Source organism: Pseudomyrmex gracilis, unplaced genomic scaffold (assembly GCF_002006095.1).
Source record: "Pseudomyrmex gracilis isolate BER0280 unplaced genomic scaffold, ASM200609v1 scaffold_50, whole genome shotgun sequence".
NCBI lineage: Eukaryota > Metazoa > Arthropoda > Insecta > Hymenoptera > Formicidae > Pseudomyrmex > Pseudomyrmex gracilis.
This window is the reverse complement of record NW_018020634.1, coordinates 601,222-622,611: the sequence shown is the minus strand read 5'-3', so window position 1 is coordinate 622,611 and position 21,390 is coordinate 601,222. Positions and strand designations below refer to the sequence as shown.

The 21,390-nt window shown below is 42.8% G+C and overlaps 2 protein-coding genes and 1 long non-coding RNA gene across 4 annotated transcripts; 2 read left to right on the top strand and 1 right to left on the bottom strand.

The window, feature by feature from the left end:
• Positions 1-110: 110 nt before the first annotated feature.
• On the bottom strand, positions 111-2,523 carry LOC109853517 (methylcrotonoyl-CoA carboxylase beta chain, mitochondrial). The gene is made up of 9 exons (XM_020425727.1): positions 2,296-2,523; positions 1,947-2,200; positions 1,602-1,873; positions 1,386-1,533; positions 883-1,298; positions 671-805; positions 458-594; positions 298-383; positions 111-240 (listed from the first exon to the last, which is right to left on the bottom strand). Exons 1-9 carry the CDS (start codon positions 2,407-2,409, stop codon positions 123-125), a joined length of 1,680 nt encoding a protein of 559 aa, XP_020281316.1. The 5' UTR covers positions 2,410-2,523; the 3' UTR covers positions 111-122.
• A 124-nt stretch (positions 2,524-2,647) lies between these two features.
• Positions 2,648-4,774, top strand: LOC109853519 (type-1 angiotensin II receptor-associated protein). Of its 2 annotated transcripts, none has more exons than XM_020425732.1 (6): positions 2,648-2,855; positions 3,115-3,149; positions 3,238-3,352; positions 3,415-3,493; positions 3,615-3,793; positions 4,045-4,132. In XM_020425732.1, the coding sequence occupies exons 1-5, from the start codon at positions 2,817-2,819 to the stop codon at positions 3,758-3,760; spliced, it is 414 nt and encodes a 137-aa protein (XP_020281321.1). In that variant the 5' UTR covers positions 2,648-2,816; the 3' UTR covers positions 3,761-3,793; positions 4,045-4,132. The 2 variants fall into 2 exon arrangements, with proteins under 2 accessions (XP_020281321.1, XP_020281318.1); XM_020425729.1 differs by having other exon boundaries at positions 2,653-2,855; positions 3,615-3,752; positions 4,045-4,774.
• A 218-nt stretch (positions 4,775-4,992) lies between these two features.
• LOC109853507 lies at positions 4,993-21,390 on the top strand. The gene is made up of 3 exons (XR_002250121.1): positions 4,993-5,149; positions 20,207-20,256; positions 21,335-21,390. It is a non-coding gene; the product is annotated as an uncharacterized LOC109853507 (long non-coding RNA).

The following is a 21,390-nucleotide window of genomic DNA, read 5'->3' as shown; positions in this document are numbered from 1 at the left end:
GTTTTACAAAATATAAATACATTATATAAATCTCTTTAGCTTATTATATAAAATTAAACAATAATATACTTTCATGACATACTTTCATACGTTTTCACTTGTACGTTTTTGCACTTTGCGAATTACATTCGGAAAATTCCGAACTTGGAATCGGGTATAGGTGCGTTCAAAATTGCAGACAAACTCAGACCGAGCACGACTCGCGTGTCGATCGGATTGATCACACCGTCATCCCAAAGTCTAAAAAAGAAATACATGTAAAATAGAATAGAGATTTTGCAAAACCTAGTAACTTACCTAGCGCTAGAATAAAAAGGATTGCCTTCCTTTTCAAACTGTTCTATAATTGAATTTTTGAGATTCGTTTCTTCCTCTTGAGTCCACTTAAAAAAAAAAAAAATTGGAAATGTCAATATTAGTGTCATTGAAGAAAAAAAACGAAAATCAACTCGCGTACTTGTTTGCCTTCTCTCTCACGTTGATTACTCGCGACTTGTGCTAATACGCCAGCTGCCTGTTCTCCTCCCATTACCGATATTCTAGCGTTTGGCCACAAATAAAGGAAACGCGGAGAATAAGAACGACCGCACATTCCTAAGTTGCATAATTTATATAATTTGAACGTAGTTTTTTCTTTCTTTTTACACAAGAAATAAAAAAAAATATATACCGTAATTTCCAGCTCCGTAAGAACCTCCGATTATTATCGTAATTTTTGGCACTTGCGCACAAGCTACAGCCGTAACCATTTTCGCGCCATTTTTAGCGATACCTCCCAATTCTGCATCTTTGCCCACCATAAATCCTACATCGACACGATTGTTTAATATCCCCACAATGCAAATCAAAACAAAATATAAATCAACGAATTCGTAAACATACCTGTGATATTCTGCAAAAAGATAAGAGGGATTTTTCTTTGAGAGCAAAGCTGTACGAAGTGAGCTCCTTTCAGAGCACTTTCGGAAAATAACACACCGTTATTCGCGACTATTCCCACAGGATAGCCATAAATGTTTGCAAATCCGGTGACTAACGTTTCACCGTATTGCGCTTTGAATTCGTGGAATTTTGACCCGTCCACGATCCTCGCAATGACTTCTTTCACGTCAAACGAACGTTTCAGATTCGTTCCGACAATGCCGTAGATTTCGTCTACGTTGTGCACAGGTACTTCGATATTCTTGGCAATTTTCACATCCATAGGTCTTTGTTGATTTAGACTCTTTACAATCCGACGCGCGAGGTGTAGAGCGTGCGTATCGTCAATTGCAAAGTGATCTGTAACTCCTGATTGACTGAAATTTTAAGAATTATAACTGAGCCGTTTTACGGTTAAAGAATCAACATATATTTAAAACAATTATTTATCAAAAACTATTTACCGACAGTGAAGCGCAGCTCCTCCCAACTCCTCGGCTGACACTTCTTCACCAGTGGAAGCTTTTACAAGCGGTGGACCCGCCAGAAATATTGTACCTTGATTACCAACAATAATATTTTCATCTGCCATAGCAGGTACATATGCACCACCTATAATATAAATAACAAATTCATATAAAATATCAAAAGATGAATATAGGTATAATAAAATTACAAACCTGCTGTGCAACTTCCCATAACCACTGCAATTTGAGCTATTCCCTTAGCACTCATGTTTGCTTGATTATAGAAAACTCTACCAAAGTGAAATTTATCAGAAAACGCGTCAGCCTGTCTAGGTAAATTTGCACCTCCACTGTCAACTAGATATAAACAAGGTAGTCTGTTTTCTTCAGCAATTTCTTGAGCTCTCAATTGTTTCTTTACTGTGATGGGATAATAAGTACCAGCCTTCACTGTGGGATCATTTGCCACTATCATACATTCAGTACTGAAAAGAGATGCTTGTGATAAAGATACATGTTCAAAAGACTAATAGCACTAAGACTTTTATCATGAAATACCCTTCTATTCTGCCAATGCCAGTGATAAGTCCACCAGCTGGCACTTCTTCTTTACCATACATATCATATCCAGCTAATTGTGAAAATTCTAGGAAAGGTGAATGTTTGTCTAACAGAGTGTTTATTCGATCTCGTGGTAATAGCTTTCCTTTGCTTACGTGTCTGTCTCTGCTTTTCCGCTCACCGCCCTCGACTATCTTTTCCACTGTGTTTTTCAATTTGTCAACCAGAGTTTTCATTTGTGCGTAATTTTCCTTAAACAATAATTTAACACGTGAATACTACTTTAATTGTAAAAAACCTAGATAATCATGTATGCTTACTTGTAAATGTAAATATATTTCCTAACCTGATAGATCGCTGAACTCGTATCCGGTGGGTTGCCAATAACAAAAGCGTCTTCGTGATAAAATTTCACGAAGGGCCGAAAATGTCTCAACAAGTAACGACTTTTGTATAACATTTTGATTGATCATAAATATCTCGATATTGTTGCAACAACGCGCAAAACAAGCGACGATGCGCGCAACAATCTCGTCAACAGTTAACACTTACTGCAATTGCGCCAGCTTGACGTTATCGCGAGTTTAAAGATTAAAGATATCGGGTTGTGTTTTTATCGCGCGATACTTTATATAGTTTGAAACAACAATGTCAGATGGCAGTAACTGTCAGAAGGCAATACTGAACAGCTGATGTGCGCAGTATATGTGCGTGTTTTTCGTACTTGGGCGAGAGCTGAGGGAAAAAAAATAAAACTGTGGGCAGAAAGAAAGATTAGATTAGTTCATCGACAGACAGAGACATTTTTTAATCGCCTTTTGTATAATCAGTCATTGGTGTGACAATAGCTGCTGTTGTACAACGAAAATGCCAAATATAACCAATTTATCCCATTTTCCTCTAAAGGTACGTAAATAAGACATAACTTTTGTTTTCATTGTGGGGATTTCCGTTGTTTTGTTTCCCCAACATAAACATGACAATATTTTGGTGACAAATGTTGGAGTTACATACATACATTAATAAAAAAAATGATATCTAATGTGTTTGTGCAAATTCTTGACTTGTTTTTCTACTCAATAAACTTATAAATGTGCATGTTTTTAAATAAATTGTTGACAATAAGATGCGATAAGAAGGAAAATAATATTTCATATTTTCTTAGGTCATATTTGCTATTCACTTCCTACTTGTGACATGGTAAGAATAACTTGTGTGTATTTGCGCACATGATTGTTACAAAAACTTATATATGATCTCTTTTTGCCAAATATCAAATGTCTTGCAGGATTATGCAAGGAAATTGGTGTCCAGAGACTAGCGTGTTCTTTTATAATATACTATTTTTTGTTTGTATATTATGGGCTATTCATAATACAGAATCAGACGAGCCACTCCAATTTGTAAGTTTTTGCGGATGAAAGATTTGTATTTACTTGAGAGTACTTTTTTGTACATTTTATAGGCACTTTTTATAAATGTAATCTCCATATTCCTGGATGTGATCACTTTATCGGTCTATTATCCAACAGAACCGTATCACGGTAAATATGTACCATATATGTATATACACATTTATTCTTGTTTAATTACACAAAAGTAAGATATTTTAATTACTAAAATTCTATCTCATATGTAAGAAAATGTGTGTCTGATCTTGTATAGATATACTCAATAGATTCAGTGCCTCATTTATGATTATAAACTTAATTGCGCGTCCTATCACAAGTATATATCTGCTACGGATAGCCAAAGGGAGAAATGGCAGTTTAACTACAGTATTTGCATCAGATCCTGCCACGGGTCAGTAAATCAATGGATATACACACCACTTCGCTTTTGTAGTACGTTACTGCTTCGTTCAGATTTAAAATACGTGTGCGATGTGTATATGTATATATATATAAGCTGTAATTTATCAATAATCAAATGGTTTTAGTCACTAGGTTTGCCTGTGCTGTTTTTCTTAGGTTTGCTGATTGTGTTGCATGAAATTTGTAGTTTGTGCTCCAGCAGTATTTCTGTTTCTCAATCAAGTGTGTGAAGCTGGATTGTTATATTATTTATGTGCTATTTTTATTTAAATTATTTACAGGTTACCAGAGACAGGACTACGAGGAGATTTCTCATTCTGTTCCACAGAATTCTGATTTTGACGGGATTTAAAATTGAAAAGAGTTTGCTTCGAACAAAAAAACTCTCAATGCAATATATATATATATATACATACACATGTTTGTGACATAATATATTTTTAAGCAAATGTTTCAAGACTTAATAATAAGATTTACAATATTGTATGTTAACTTATTACATAAGACAACTTTTTATACACAGCGAAATCGAAGATTACGTATTTTCAGTTAACATGTTGCATTTCTAATGTTTGGATAACTCTTGTTGTGTAGTTTTATATATTAATGATATGGATCACAAAATGTTACTTAGAGGCATAAGTTACTTTAATTAACTAATAATATTTTCGAATCGTACTGATTCTACAACGACAAGCGATCACGCGTCAAGCTCGCGCGAATCTCAATTATCTACGAATTATCGAATTATCTAATTTTGTCACACATGTACCTAATAATCCATGTATATACAAAATCTGTATAAACTATTTCTACATTCTCAATAAATGTGAAAGATTTGGTTTTTTAATAAACAGCGTTACAGAGAAAAGAGAGAAAAAACTTAGAAATCCGTCGCGCCGTAATTCGCCGCATAAAGACTTTTGCAACATTGTTTTTATTGCATAAAAATCTCTTTAGATTCGTTCATCTCGATACAAAGTGCATATCTTTGTTTCTAGAGCGCGTGCAATAGAATTTCAACCACGGTATGAATACGTACGTCGAGGAATTCACTGAGGATTGCCGCGCGGTCGTGATCATTACGCTTCAAATATAGCGCGCAAGCGTGGAGGCGCTCGCGCACATACGCGTGGAGGCGCCAGCTGCGCGATATAAGAACCGCGTCCGTGAAGCGGTGCACTTCAGTAGTGTGGGTGATCGTAGCGGGAGGAGGGTGGCTCCGCGCGCGGCCGCACCGCGAAACCGTGCCCACTCGCCTCGACCACGGAACGTCCACTCGTTTTCACGTCTCGTGCGAAAACATGGCGGCCAGCGACGACGAGCCGATGCATCTCTACGAGGTCTTTCAGAACTGCTTCAACAAGATCGCCAACAAGCAGCCTGGTGAGTGTCCGTCTTGTCGGTAGTGCCGTGTCCCTCGGGATACTTGCGCCGTGCGTGGCCTGTGTGAAAAGTAAAGCGCGACGGACGTCTCTCTCTTTCCCTATCTCTCTTACGCCTCCTCTCTGTCTCCCGTTTCGTCCCGTCTCCTTTTCTAGTGTCCAGTGTTCTTATCCGGTGCGCCGTGTGTATTTAAAGCACATCTCGCGTATACGGTCGGTCGATTACATTTCGCGATCGCGCCGTGAGTAAATCCGCCGCGTCGGACGATCGTGTCGTCGGCGTCCGCCTCGGCTCGCTCGCAGTGTTTTGGTTCCGCTTGTCAGTGCTCTGGACAGTGCTGCCCCGTCGATGGGAACTAGCGCGAGAGAGCAACGGCTTCTCTGCCCTCGTGTTCACCGCGTCCTGGTCGTCTTCCCCGTCGACATCGTGATTTTCTCTCGCGTTAACGGGGGGGAAGGTTGCAACCCCCGTGTGTGTTGGCGTTGCAGCGCCGCGCTCTAACATAACCTAAACGCGTGAGAGAGAGAGACGTCCATCCGTCACTGATCGCTGTCATGTGCAACAGTGGGACGGTGTGTGTATGCGTATGTGTGTGCGTACATGAATGCAAAGGGTGAGAGACCGAGGGAAAGGGGAGGTTTCCGGGAAAAAAGCGATCTCTTTGGTGTTCGATGCCGCTCCGTTTTCGCCGATAAATCGGCGCGAGAACGATCGGTCGGCTTAATACGTATAAGTACGTTTCATCCACGTGCCGTGACATCGTCTCGCGACCGTACGAATCGTTAGTGGTTAATCGCTCGGATGTAATGCAGGAGTCCATAAATCGAATTCCTTTTACTCCTTTCTCGGAGTCTGTTCTCTTTCTTTCCCTCTGTCTCTCGCCCGATGCCCTCTCTCAGCCTCAGTCAGCCTCCGCGAGACGATGTGGCTTTCTTTTATTTTTCGCTTCTCTCATACACCTGCCAGAGAAGCAGCCACGGAGCGATGCGCCGTTGCGTGCTTGTGGAATCGTGCGTTACTTCTTCTCTCGAAAAAGGTTCTCATCCTCCGTGAATTTTCATTCATCGACACGTGTCAAATTTCCTGTTTAGAATCAATCTCAAATCTTCCCCTTTTTTTCGTCATCGGATAACTTTTGTCTTTCGAACGAATCGAGATTTCGTATCTTTGTTTATAAAATTTTTTTTTTTTTTTTTTTTCAAATACATGAGATCGTAAGTGTATATATATTACGGCAACAATATTTATTTTAGAAAACGAAAAGATTCTATGTAAAGAAAAACACGAAGCGACAGATAAAAGATTTGTTTTTGTTTTGCAATCAAATGTATTCTCGCCAAATGTGTGTTTTGTTTTAAAAGCGCATCTGCGTTGTGTGTGTATCATCAAAGGACTCAAATTCCCTACAAACACGCTTTCTAGATCTAGTTATCGGTCTCTGTTTATACATAGTTATCACATTGTTTACATATTTACTTACGCGACATAGGATTATTGTCATAATATCACAGGGCTTTTCGAAGTTACGAGATTTCCACATTAATTATTATATATGTATCTCTCTCGTACAAAGCGGGCTCAAAATTACAATGTAGATAATGACACGAGAAGGAGGGGGAGGAAGAGAGAGAGAGATGTGTTTGCCGCGGTAGTCCGCGGCATAGTTGGTAACTGAGTCGCAGACGTTTGTTTAGTTTGAGACTCTGTTTGGAAGATGACGGTGCTGTAGGCCCTTGTAGGCTAAGTTCGGCGCAGATCGCCAAGCCCCGCCTGAAGAGACCGCAAAAACGCCTTTTAGATGTCTCGTTCGGGACGTTCTCTCGTGTTCCTTTGAAAACGCTGCGGGAGCAGCTGAGACGTTTATTCGGTTAAATGTACAATTTATATCGCCCCGTTTTCCATAAAACTTGGTACGGTCAAATAAAGCAGCGTTTCGTAGAACGGTATTTTCTGCGGCGCACAGTTTAAATCTTCGTTCGTCTCGTGATGGTTGAGATAAATATTTGTAAATATATATAATTGTTCCCAAATACTTAACGAAGATAAATATCGGACTTGTATAAAGATATATTTATTATTTACGCAAAGATTTTTTTTTTGTGCGTATTAACAGAAAATTTGATACTCGAGTTTGCTCGTTGGGAACGTAGCGAAAACGCATCTCGCGCCAAGTATTATCTTCGCGTCTATACTCTTGCATTAAATTATAGTTCACATTAAACTGCAGTAGTGAAACTAAATATTTTCGTCTTGCGCGATTATAATAAGAAGCTGTCGCGACACAGCTAATAATATACATTATTTGTGCGAATGTTAATGCCGAAGGTATCAGATTTTACCGAGTCTCGTCTATCATAATTTGATAACTACGGGATAGTTGATCGTCGTCGGAGAAACGTTTCGGCCTGTTAATCTCGACGATTGTCGTTTTACGTCGAGAGCCCGTCTCGCCGCGGTCGTTATTAAGGCTCGTATTGCTTTGCGTACCGTACTTAACGAGCCGTATTACGGCGTTTGCGAGTCTTCAATCCAAGTCGCAATCGTTCCATTCACTATTTTGCAAACAGTTCGGTGTTAAATTTCGGTCCGATCGTGAGCACAAAACGCGGCAATAACAAAAACACAAAAGTCTTGGCGCGATAAAGTTGATTTTAATGACGATTAATATTTTGACACATTATTGCGATGTAAATCAATACGATAATCGATATGTCGCGATTCGAAGAAGAGAAAGACTCTCGTAAAGAGAAAGTTTTCCTGTGTATTTTTTGTTTAGCGTTATATATCAGAAACGCGAGGAAGCGCGGCACGGGGTTCAAGTGCAAGGGTATTCCGAAAATAGTATCCACCCCGCTTAACCGAAAATACTTCCGGCTGTCCGTGGTTTTGCTTTCTTTCTCCGATCCGAAGCGATTCAGCTGAAAAATCAAGTTTCCCGGCCTTGTTTCGCATAATTGAGCGATCGGCTAAAATGTTGTACGGTACGCGAAGCAGCGCGGTAATTTGTGTATGTACATACAAAGATAAGGTAAAAGGCGCTCGCGATAAACATTTTTATTGTCCGTTCGTCCGTCCGTCGTGTGTTTCGTAATTTTGGCGATCGCGTAGTGTTTTTGCAGAGTATATGTAATATATTTTGCCGTTGCATATCTCGGCAAACGACGCGGCGATGAGATGCATCCTTTAGAATCCATAAACATTCGCGCCCCGGCGCGTGAAAATAATCCGATTTGAAATTACGCGTAATGCGGCGAAAACACGAAGTTTCCCTCCGAACTTAACGGTCGATCGAATCTAAAATTACCGCGTGCTCTGTGACTCACACGAGTAAATCTACCTGGATACATGCGAGTTTGTTTCAGGAAGTAGCGAGCTCGATAAAATATAGTTTAACAAACACACATGTGTGTGATTCACGTACAGCGAAACGCATCGACCGTCCGGTCTTGCATCGCCCCACCAACTTCTTGGCGATCGAGAAAGAGCGTTTGCTCTCTTTGCATTAAGTTTAATTATTAAACAAATTTACATGTAGTACTTGTTTTTTTCAACTGAGGAAATGCGTCTGTATACGAACAAATTGCTCTTCTTTTTTTTTTTTTTGTACAAAAACAATTCTCGTCAAGTTTTCCGCGCGAATCAAGCTTGCCTTGGCAAAATATTCCGAGGTGCGTCGAACTCCGACAACGCCATTTTCGCAATTCTCCTTCCCTCGATCGCGAGATATCCCGTATCGTCGCGAAGGTTGGCCTCGCTCAACATTCCGGCCGGGGTCCGTCGAACCCCACAGCGGCGCCATTTTCGAAACTCTCCTTCCTCGGGAGCGAGAGAGTTTAAGCGAACGACCATAAACGAGCTCCAGACACAACACTCGTGACTTAGGTCCTCCTGTCTTTTTCCCTCTCCGACGGTTACCTCCGTCTCTCTCTTTCCCTCCTCTCTTTTTCTCTCTCTCTCTCTCTCTCCGGAGAATTATCGAGGGAGTGTCACCGTGATGCACCTGCCTCTCGCTCCGTCTCTTTCTCTCTCTTTCTCCGTTTTTTTCTCACTCCTAGTTTACCGCCACCTCTTTCTCAGTCTTTTCTTTCCCCCGTCTGCCGTGCACGCGCCTCGCGCGCGCGTCCTCGAACTTATAATGGCTCATGTCGAAAACCCACATACTTAAAATACGAGGGTGCGTCATCTTCCGCCGTCGTCGGAAAAATGTACCACCGCGCGCGATGCCACCGCGATTTAAGATTGTTACGAATTGGAGTCTGCGACACCTCAGTTTCTCGCTCGTTTAAGTCCGATTTTGACGCAAAACACATTCGTTGAAAAAAAAAAAAAAGAACACAATTTTTAACAGCTTCTTAAGCGCATTTGAGTTCAAAGCGTGTCTGTATACATGTGTAAAAATCGTTTGAAAATATCAACTCGATCAGCCTACGTTTAAAAAATGCAAAAATTCCTTGTGTGTGATAAAAAAAAATACTAAAAAGCTACTTTATCATCCGCGAGATAAAATCCTCTTAATCTCCTCGCGTAAAATCCGCGATATATTCCGCGATCAGACCCGTCGTTTCGTTTATTAATACTGAGTGGTTTATTAGTAGCGAGTGTGTTGCAACTTTGCGTGAGTGCGTTTACGCGAGATGCAGGCAGATTCCGCGAATGAGATAGCAGTATCGCGGTTATAAATATGTTCCGGCGAAATTTTATCCAAGAAGCGGTCTTCTCTCCCTTCCTCCCTCTCCTTCCTTGGACGCTTTTCAATCCTCTCCTTAGGAAAGGCCAAGTCCAGAGTACGTTCACGTATGCACGCACACAAATTAAGGGCGCGGGCATAATCTACATTTACAGCAGCGGGGACTCGATGAGCATCTGCTTCTACCCCTCTCGTCCTCTCGACCCTCCCCGTTCACCCGTCGCCCTAAACTCGATCCCTTTCCCCGCTGAGGAGCATCCTCTCCCGACCGCGCATTCTCCCAATCAGGATCATTCTGTCTCCGTTCGTTGTATCGAACTCCAACTCTGTTCCGCTCTCTCTCGCTTCGCTCTCACTCTCTTCCTCTCGCGTTTTCTTCATTGCTCGATTCTCCCCTCTCTTTTCCCCTGGTGCCTCTCTCTCGCGCAGATACCACACGAGCAAACGTGTGCAGTGGTGTCGATAGGTCACGCGAATCCCTGGTCGAACCGGCGCTCTTATCTCGACATTTATTAATGTCTATCTTATCACGCCGGAGGCATTTACGCTCGCGTTAACAACACATCGAGTTATGAAATTGCATTATATTGTTGTACGCAATCCCTTTGTCGCGTTTTTTTTTTGAAAAAAAAAAAACTTGCACGTATTTTTCGTAATCGCGTGACAATCGAAATTTAAAAGTATAAATATTTAAATCGACGCATTTTTGCAGAAAATCTATGTTGTAAATATGAATATCGGCTTTTGTGTGTTATTGGTATTTCTACCTCGTGGAAATTCTCTGACATTTTTCACATTGTAACGGAATGCGATATTTCTCGCGGGTTATATTATATTCGAATCTCACGAAGAATGTACACAAGATTCGTGCACGCGCGTGTGCGCTCGATCTCATCGCCGTTATTCGGGACGGGCAGGAACAACCGGCGGCGAAAAGGAAACGACGGAAAATGGAAGACATTTTAAGGCTTTTTGCGAAAAACACGGGCGCGCACTACTCGAGAATTCCTGACTAATGCAAGTCCCTCGTTACCGAACCGCGTGTACGCCATTCGCCTCGCTCCTGTTATGGTCGATATGAATTTGCCACTGCGTGAAACTCTCGCTCCCGGTCCTTTCTCTCTTTCTCTCTCTCTCTCTCTCACTCTCTTCGCGGCTCTCGCTGTCGCCGCTTCCCTCTCTCGTCTTTCTCTCTCTCTTTTCCCCGCAGTCGTATTCCGCGCTCTTCAAAGTTCCTTTCTGTTCATCTCTCTGCTCGCCCTCTCCTTCTCCGCTCCACCGCCTCCGCTTCTTCTCTGCAAATTTGCGATGCTTCGCGGAGAAGAGCAAAAGTCCATTAGCCGTGGCGAGAACTGGGTTACAGAAACGAGCTTGGCGCGATAAAAAAGATGATCCGCGTATGGTTCTCCATGTATAACATTCTCGATCGTCGGTAAACACCTTGCAACCGCGGTTCGTGTATATGTTCGATACCCTGGCGGGCCGTAAAAAAAAGTATGTTTAATTCTTGTCAAATATATTCAGACGACACAGTTTTATGTTTCATCTAACAGTATCGCGTTGTTTCGGATGAGAAGAGAGAGAGAGAGAGGGAGAGACGCGGTTAGATTTTTCGGTACTGACTGTAAGAAAAAGAATAATAAAAGTTCATCGTCTGTGAAAGAATCTTCTCATCGCGATGTGATCGAATGGCACATCGTCCGCGAGGACAAATACCTATCGTCCTAGAGAGTCGTGTCTCTTACCAGGCTGACTGAAAGCACCACCCTACAAGGGGCACCATATCCTGGTATCCCCTTGCTTCATTGGCGTAGGCGCGACTGTTCTCAACTGTGTTTTGTCGCTACGCGCAAAAAAAACATTGTAAAGCAATATCGTGTCTCCTCTACTGCTCAATCCTTTTTGGTGTCGAGTGTCGATCTTTGTAGCATTAATTAACCGAGATCGCTAATTACGCTTATTCGAATATCTGAAGATGTTTACTGTAAACAATATCGTTCTCTTTTGTGTTACTTCACAACAAACAAGCATATGTAAAACTAACTTTTGTACACATAGGTACAAAGTAACAACATATTTGTGATAATATAATTAGTAACTTTTTTTTATAACGCGATAAACTCTCTTTGACTCTCTGTCTTTCTCTCGTACGTTTGTCTTCTCAAGAACACCTCGAGTGACAACAAAACTCGGGAAGAAGTGGTTCCGATGCCACCTGTAAAACACCGACGGGCACGTGCAATGCGACGAAAAGCGAATCTGGCCGCGTGTTAAGGCACGCACGTATTTACGCGGCGAGGCGCATATGCACCGGGTGGGTTTTCGACGACGACGTACGGCACCGACCTGCGCTACGTTCAAAATAGACATCTGGCCAGATTTTGTTAAGTCTGGCCCGCATGCATGCAGCGGCGCGTAGTACGCGTACTCACGCACGCACGTACGTACGCATGCATGCACACGTTGCACTCGCATCACGCGTGTATATACGAACGTCCACGCGACTGGGGAACAAATGTGCGCTCTCCTGGCGGCGTCGAAAAAAGGGCTCCGATTTTTTTGGCAGGTGCCACTGTCCTCAACGTCACCTCCTGACGTTCAATGGCCCGCACGAAGTCCGAAGGAATGCCACTTTTCTAATTGAGTAAAACGATCACGAGATTCTCTCGAGTAGAACTTTGACGACGTGTTGGCCAAACGTACCGACGTTTTGTAAGACAAAGTTAAAGTTTTCTGATGTAATCATCGACATCTTTATTTTTTCGGAATCATGTAAATGTAAGGGAAAAAAACTATATCAAAGTGCGATTTAAATTATAATTACTTTAACTAGTAATTAGTAACTAGTAATTGCTTTAACTAGTCGAACCTATACTGCGACTTGAAAAATTGTTGTATTATAGGGTTTCTTTTTCTTATTTGATTCACTTCTCCAACTCGCGCCTTGCATTTCTTCGCAAAGAGCGTGTGCTTTATACTCAATTAGTCTGAGCTTTTCGAGCTTTTATCACGCCCGCTGCGGTACCGCGGAAGTAAAAATGGCGTCGAAAGTGCCGCGAGATCACCTGTTGAATGTATATACCCCGGAGGGCAACCACCAAGATTCCACTCTCCTGCCCTCGAACCTTCGTCCTCTCGTTGTCCTGCCGTGCGTCGTCGTTCGCGTAACCGTGTGAATGAACACGCGTGTCAAGAGCGTCGCGTTGAGGCGTCGCCGGTGAGTGCGAGCGAGATCAGGAGAAACCGGAACACGTGTGTGCCACGTGCCGAAGGCGGCACGCGCGCGCACGCACTTCGGCCACTTCGGATTTTCCCTCTTTCTTGCGCTCTTGCTCGTCTGTTTTCATTTTTTTTTTTTTTTTATACACGCAATTTTGCGCGCACACGCCTCCTCCGTTTTCACCGATCGTCGGAAATCGGCGCGCGCACTTTTACTCGCCGCGAATCGCCACGAGCGACCGATCCGATCTCTTCTCGTTTTCGATCCGGGATTATGCGACGATCGAGAATGTTAAGAAGCATTCCTCGAGTACGTGGTAAACGTCGCACGTGCAACGTTTACCAACGAAGCATGATGCAACCCGCGTTTAACCCACATTCTCGAATAACTTGAATTAAATTCAACAGTTCGAAACTTGCTCGCACTGACGTCGTAATTGCGTGTATCGGAATTTAATGTCGCGATAATATCTCGCGATTCTTATTTCTCGAACTTGCTTCTAATATTAATAATCGGGAAACGACAAGTTGAACGAAAAGATTAAGTTCTTTGTTCTCTTCTGTAATATATTGATACTACAAATCTAGTTTTGTTATTAAAATTATTTTTCCAATAAACAAATAAGATCTGTTTTTAAAGAAATTTTATGTAACACTTCAGAGAGTAAATTGCGTGAAGTTCGAGCGAGAATATCTCGAAGCAACATTCTGTAATTCCAACAGTGACAGGTTGAGATGCACTGGGGCCCCCGTGGTCTGCGCCAATGTCCTCCAGTGGGCCCCTTCTAGGGTAACACGAAGGGGGGCACCGGCAGCGACAGCTGCTGCTGCTGCTGCTGCATTTCCCCCTTTACCTCGCCACCATCTTCCACCTTCCTCCTCCTCCCTTGTTTCCCCGCGTACACACGTCCGCCCTCTCCTCCCTCTTGGCGGCCCTCGGTCTCCTTGGTCCCGCGGGCCCCTTGGCACGCCGACATCCCCACTATGGGGCCCCATGGTCGCGTGGCAAGCAGCCCTCCTTCCTTCTCCTCCGCAAAATACACCTTCGCTGTTCCGTTTACTCCCGGACGGCGCAACGGACGATTCTTTCCCTCTCACCCTTCTTCATTTTCTCTCTTTCTCTCCTTTTCCCTGTGCTATACGATCGCCGACTTGTCATGCTACCACTTTCTTTCTGTTCTTTCGTTTCTTGCTCGCGACCGTGACGCTCATGCAAATATCAATATTCGTTATATAAGTACTAACATTTTCGATATTTTCAACTTCTCCAGTCGGATATTGTCGGTTTCGTTGATAAAATTAAAATTTTTTCAAGTTTTTTTTCGCCTGTTATCAAATATATTTTATTCCGATATGTAATTTATTTGGTTTCAAATTTGTACAAGAGGAACAAGTAGCAGATAATCTTGTTGTTTTAGTCTCAGAAGTCTAAATAGAAACACACGCTCTGAACAACAAAAGAGCTCGACGATAATCTCACGAGGCAAATCTCCTCTGTTCTTAGCCTTTGGGTCAGTTATGGCTCTTCTTTGTGATCTCGCGGGGTTTCCGACGGCACACGCGACGTTTTATTCTATTCTCGCTGGAGGGGGAAAGTGGAGCGTGACTAGAGAATTTGGTCGTCACATAATTTCTGTCTTCTGGAAGCTCTCGCTTCCTTTTGAGCTTCCGCGCTCTAAGCTCCGTGAGACCCGGACCACGTTCTGCGGTTTTTCGGGGACCTACGAGAGATCAGCGATGTGTGGATTCTCGGGGGGTCACAGAAAATAACGTCTGAAAGTGGAGCGTGCACGTTCTTCTCGAATCTCGATTATCCTCGCTCCGACGGTCCCATTGTGCACCCGCGATTGGGTCCTCTCGGTTCCTGATGTTACTCGCCTAAGGGCGTTGCACTTCCTGTGATGTGATACAGTATCTTTCTCAATATACATTTCGGGGACGATGCTCTTATTTTACGTCCCTAATCGAATTTTGATTGCAACTTCAGTGTGTGTGAATTATTCTCATCGAAATATTGTATTCATATATTTTTACGTTAGATTACTTTCGTAATTTTTAATTTATAGCCTCTTTTGCGAGGCTATTATACATATCGATGTGCAAGACTCTTTGTGTAAATCGTGAGATACGCAGCGGAGTTTTATCGGAACTACCACAAGATAATAGGCACCGCTCGAGCTCGGTTGAGCGCCAATGGCTACCTGAGCCTTTTTCTACGTTTTTTTTCGTCTTTCTCGTTTGGTCCTATTCTTTACTCCCTCGGTAGATCCCCCCCTTGTTCCTATTTCGGGGTCGTAGGCCCCGAGGGTGGCGAGCCCTCCCCGCTACCGTCGTTTCTGTGTACCTCAATGATCGTGGCTCCTTTTTTCGTCGCCCTCCTTCTCGTTCTTACCTGCAGAAGTCTCGAACACCCTTTGAGTCGCGTGGCACTACACACACCGGCGCGATACATACGCGAATTCGAATCGTACACCGTGAAATCAATCCATTTGCAAAGCGAAGTCGAAGTGCGATGCAAAAACTTTCGATATTTTTGAAATTCAATTTTTATCTAGAAATTACATGAGAAATGATTTAATTGCATTTAATATAACATTGTGTCAATATTGTATTAAAATAAGAGAAATTTTCTGTGAGAGTAGCATTTTTCGAAAATCTCGTAAAATTTGTAGAAATTGTAGGTGTGTGAGGAAAATTTTAATTAGAAAACTTAATTACTTTTCTTAGATTAATTTTCACGAGTAAAATCTCTCAAAACGTAAGGCGCAAGCCACTTTCTGCACTTTTTATATGAAATCGCCAGCGGCGGAAGAAAGTCACGTTGGATTTTGCGTCGCTCGGGTCGCGGATAAAATTATTTTGTCATGCGATCTCTTAAAAACTGGTGCCTTATACGGAATTAAAATACTTAATGACACGAAGTGCTGCTGCTGCTGCTGCTGCTGCGGCTTTGGTCGTCGCACATCCAAATTTACGCGGGAGGCCCTCTTAAAACTGTTTGTAAAATTTACATTGGGCGCACAAAGAAAGTGTCGGGCATTTGTCGGGCGAGCTAATTGAATTAAGCCCGCCTTGGCGCGCGCAGGTGTTCAATTATTTCCTTTACCGCTTTACGAGCTCCGCCTTTGTCGTGATACGCTCCGCGAGATTTTTCTTGGCGCTAGAACGGCCGGCGCGTGTAACTTGGCGTATGTGCGCGTGCTTTCTTGCTCCCGGCAGGTGATTTCGCCGATGAATACCACGAAAGACGATGGAATGACGATTCGATCGACGGTCGAGATAACGGAATGAATTATTTTTCGGTTGGTATACGTGAAAACCGGCTGCTGCGATTCACCTGTGCGACGTTTCGCTCGAGGTGGTCTTCTCGTTACGTCCTTGAACTTATCAACTTAACTATCTATTTCTCAATGTGTGAAATTTAGAAAGCGACGTAATTCACAGTGACAGTATTTCTGTTACCGTAAACACACTTTATTTAGATATTTATTAATTTTTCAAACGAACGATTGTGGTGTGATTGAAATATTCTTTTTTGACCGGGTTTGAACTCTAGAGAATCTAACACCGACAGATTTTGTCTGGTGTACCGAGATAATTCGGTGTTTCATGCATGAAATTAGGAAATTCCTTCGAGGCGAGGTTTTTGCGAGAGTAGCAGCTGGACGTATGAACGGCGGATTATTTTTCAATGGGAAAAGGTTCCACGGCGCAAACACAAGGTGAAGAGTTAAGGATCCAGACGGAGCGCGGTCATCTAACCCAGAATCATGTTAAACACACTTGATCGAGCGTTCTTAATGCGACATAGGCCGTGTCCTTTCGTGCATATTCTCTCGTTATCCCCGAATTTTCAAAAAGTCGCAGCAGCAGCTTCGTCTTTACGGTTTGCGATTGCGTTTCCACGTGAACGATTCCGCGGGGTGGTTTTCTCGCGAATGGTGTACGTTGTTAGAAGTAAAAACCCTTCGACGTGGTAACCGCGTTGAAATTCGTCGTAATTATTCTCGGTCATTGCACCATGCGAAATATCTACGACCGAGAGTCATATTTTTGCGGTCACGAAATGCGGATACAACGCGCGCGGGAGGTACTTCGATGTCGCGGCCGTTCGCGCGTTTACGCTCACGCGTGTCTATTTGTCGCTTTTTTTTACGCGCGCACTTTTGTTCCGGGACGTCGCGCATTCCAACACGAACAAATGCCTCTTTTTTTGTTTACGAGATCGTCAACGCCAAAAGTGTCCGAGCACAGTTTCGGTTTCGGCGCGCATATACGCGACACTCCAATGTTCACGATTTTCAACCTTTTGAGAACGAGCGTCGACTATAGTCGACAATTGCCGAAAGCATACGGTTGTTGTTTACGTTCTTTAGTCTGAACACTTTGTTGTAGATAGTTTTTGTATCAACTTTTGTGTTTGTCAGTTTCTCAATTTAATACATTTGCTTGCGATTCGCAACTAGTGACGTTACGCGGCGGACGAGCTCCGTACCGAAGAGGTTCGATCGTGAAACTCACGATATTTGGTCGTTGAACGCCGGTGTAAAGCTGAATTTTGATTGATTTCATGAAGACCCAAAGGTTTTTGGACAAAACAAAACTGTCACGAACTTATCACAACGAATCAATTGTACGATCGATAGCTGTGTCTGGAGTTTACTGGATTTCTTTTTTATATGTTTATGCTTTATCGCAGATTGTGTAATTATTTGATTAGATATCGCGCGACACACAGGTGTGAAGAAGTTGCGCAAGTGCATCTGAGTAAATCTTGTCACGTGTCGTACAATACTACAAATTTAATGCAATTACAATAATTGATTGTTTTCTCCCGACATATGTCTTCTTTTACGTTACGCAGGATTCTCAGACGGAGCGGAAACACAACAAAACCGAAACACATCGCGTGTCCGCGCCCCACCGAAAATCGCCCACCGTACAAGCGGTTTTCGAGGTCGTGTCCCTCGATTCGCGAGGTGTAATACGAAATTGATGCCGACCAAAAACCATATGGATACTATCGCGTCGAATATCGCTTAATATTACGAAACAAATTCCACGGGACGCGCGCCGCCGCCACCGCCGCCGCTGCCATTTGCCTCTCCCGCATCTTATCTGGTGTAGTTCCTTTGATCCCTTTTAGAAGTGCCGCGTATATTAATCTCTTGCTTTTAATCATCCGGTCATTTCGAGACGGGCTAAAAAAAATATCACTCGCGCGAAGATTTAGTCTAGGATATAGTAGCTTTTTTATTGTTGTGTAAAATGTATGTTGTTTCTATTATTATTTGAAGATCAGCCTTTTAAAAATCAGCCTTTTAAAAATATACGCGTACTTTTAAAAACAAAGTACGCGTAAATCTGTCCGATGACGACGATCTGTCACTGTTGACGGGGTCGCAAATTTCCTCAGCGCCTACGAGCCGGGGTGGGAGGGGTTTATACGTACGATCCAGACTGAGGCGACACAGACACAACCAGCATTCCCGGATAATTCTTCATCGAACAATTACCGAACGGATGACGGCGGCAGAGGCAGCGCGGAAGACGAACTAGTCGTGACATGGAGGCCCGGCGCTCAGCACTACGTCATAACGGTCGAGCGGGCTTGCACCGGCTCTGAGGATGACACGATGGACCATGGTTTAGCTTGTCCTTTGATGCATGATATTGCGGAGTCGGTGCCGCACGCTTCGGCAAACATGTCACGACCAAGCCGAAACTGTTAGGATTCATAGTTATCTCGGGCGATCGTGTGCCGTCCGAGGACACTCGCCCTATCGTCCACGCGCGACTATATTCTCTATATTGTAACACGTATACTTGCCGTATGTGTATGCAAGTGTGTTGACGCGTGTACGTGAATATCTGCACCCGCTATCCGCCCACGAAATTCAGATTGCACCGTCACATCTTTCAGGATAACTCATTAGACTAGAGAAATTTAGAGCTGTGAAAAGAGAAAGAGTTTCATGCAATGCGCACAATAGCTCACCCACTCTTTCTCTCTCTCTCTCTCTCTGTCTCTCGAGTAGATTTAATCATATATATAACTTTATCGAATCACGGAGGGTGGTCCGGACATATTAATATAATTTCCGTTACGATGATGATAAATAAAGCTGCTCGGTAGAGATAATATATGAAAGATATCAATGTGTGTTATCTTGCCGAATGAGAATTAATCTCAATGCGGCAACGCGTCGCCCTACAATTCTTTCCGGACGGTTTTCGAAACGTAAATCCGGTCGATCCTCATAAATTCACCGCAAGACACGGTGCGCCTTGCGCATAGGTTCGCAGCACCTACGGTGTACGTGTGTACGGAGTGAGCATTAATAACGGATGAAGCCCCCGGACTGCGGCAACCTCGTAATGTTTATCTCGTTGTTTATTCCGCGTGCGTATACCGGCCGCAACATGGAAAACGCGCGCTTATACACACACACACATATGTATATATCCTTTGCGTGCGCATTCTTAGCGCGATCGCGGTTTTGATTTATAAAGACGCATCGCGAATTTATGCCCGGCATTAATTTTGCATCGACTCCTCTCTCGCGAGGGAAACTTTCTTTTCGTTTCCCCTTTTTCGCCCGGCGACTCACGCGCCAAGAATATTGCACGTCTCTCCTGTGGGATGCGGAATATTCTTTTTCTTTGTCCCCCCCTGATACTGCGGATATTTTGTCAGATATCCTCCTCTTGTTTTTCTTTTAGTATCACAAGGGTGCCTGTGTGCTTTTATTGGTCGGAGGATTACGCGCGAGCAGTGTGCGGGATGTTATTATGAATTTATGTGAGAGCTTCGCGTATCCGCGCGCTCATTATTGTGTGATTAGTGTTTAATATGTTTAATATGTTTAACGTTTATTTTACATTAAACAATATTTGATATTTTTTAATATAAATATATATATATTTATTTTATATTAAAATATATATATATATAGTTTATATAAGTATGTCCACTGTTAATAAATACTAAACAAAGAGGGACAGCTCTTCAGGAAATTTTTCCACGAAAGATGTTTTTTCTCAGAGATGAGACCAATGATACACAAAGATATCTTTAAATAACGCATTTGATCTGAAGCACATTGCTACCCTGGAATGGATCTTTACGGATTTGTTTTATCTGTTTTCAGAAAAACCAAGCTTTCAGACGCCGTACGGGTCCACGATAGACAACGGAATGGTGAGTGATTCTTCGACATTTACAATACGATTTATTGTAGCGCAATTTCTTTGCTCATTGTTGTACTTCGTCTCTCCCTCCCTCCCTCGTTCTAGACGACGTGCTCGAAGGAAGTTGGAAATATTCGAGAGCTCTTCCTTTGTTGCGCGAGCGAGACTTGAACCTCTAAACGAGGCGGGATTACGTAAGAAATAGGAGCATAATAATTATTGCAGTCGTAGAAGCAAATTTATCTGAGAAAAAGTTACTTGCTCCGCGACGCTCAACTCCGCTCTCTCTCCCTCCGGCATTTCCGACATAATCCCAAAACTTTTCCTCGGGGGTGATATTTTCGGAGAACGCCGCGCGCGGTTCTCATTCTTTTTCACGATGTAGTTGCTTTCTCTTTTTATACAAATATTATTTATTAATGTAGATAACATAAAAAATATATGTTTGCATGGATATGATGTAACCATGTGTTTTCGCGATTTCGCTGTTCAGATTGAGGCGTTCTAGTTTCTTTTTTCTTTTCTCCTCAAAAACACATTTTGAGCTCATTTTGTCCAATGCTGCACTGACTACAGAAACGAAGTGAATATTAAGCGTATATGAATGTACTTGAAGTTTTCGAAAGCGCTAGAAAGAGAGAGAGAGAGAGAGTGGTATCTAATCGGCAGTCGTTAAACCATAGCCGATAAGGAATATTGATTTCAATGGACGATTTATTGAAGCCGCCTCCGAGATATCGTTGTATCGCATTTCCTCTACATTTTCGCATATCCTCCCTCGCGTTGTTCCGTCTCTCTTCTTCCACGACTCGCGACAGTTACTAATAATCGGTTGCAAAATGCAGCAATTTTCCAGTTAATTAATTTGACAGAGATCTTTTAATAGCTCGCATTGTAATTTTACGTGTAAAATATCCTAATCGAAACATTCACCATTTTTCGCGGCTGGTCGCACAGAATCATACACTCTACTATCATTATTGTATCGACAAATACGTCGCTGCGGATTTCACGATTATAATTGTCGCGAGCAGAGACCGAATTGAAAAAGCATGAGAAAAAAGAACGTGCGTTAATTTCTGTTTCAGGCGTATGGCAGTGGTGCATTTGGTCCTACGGCGGGTGGACCGGGCGGGGGGCCAGG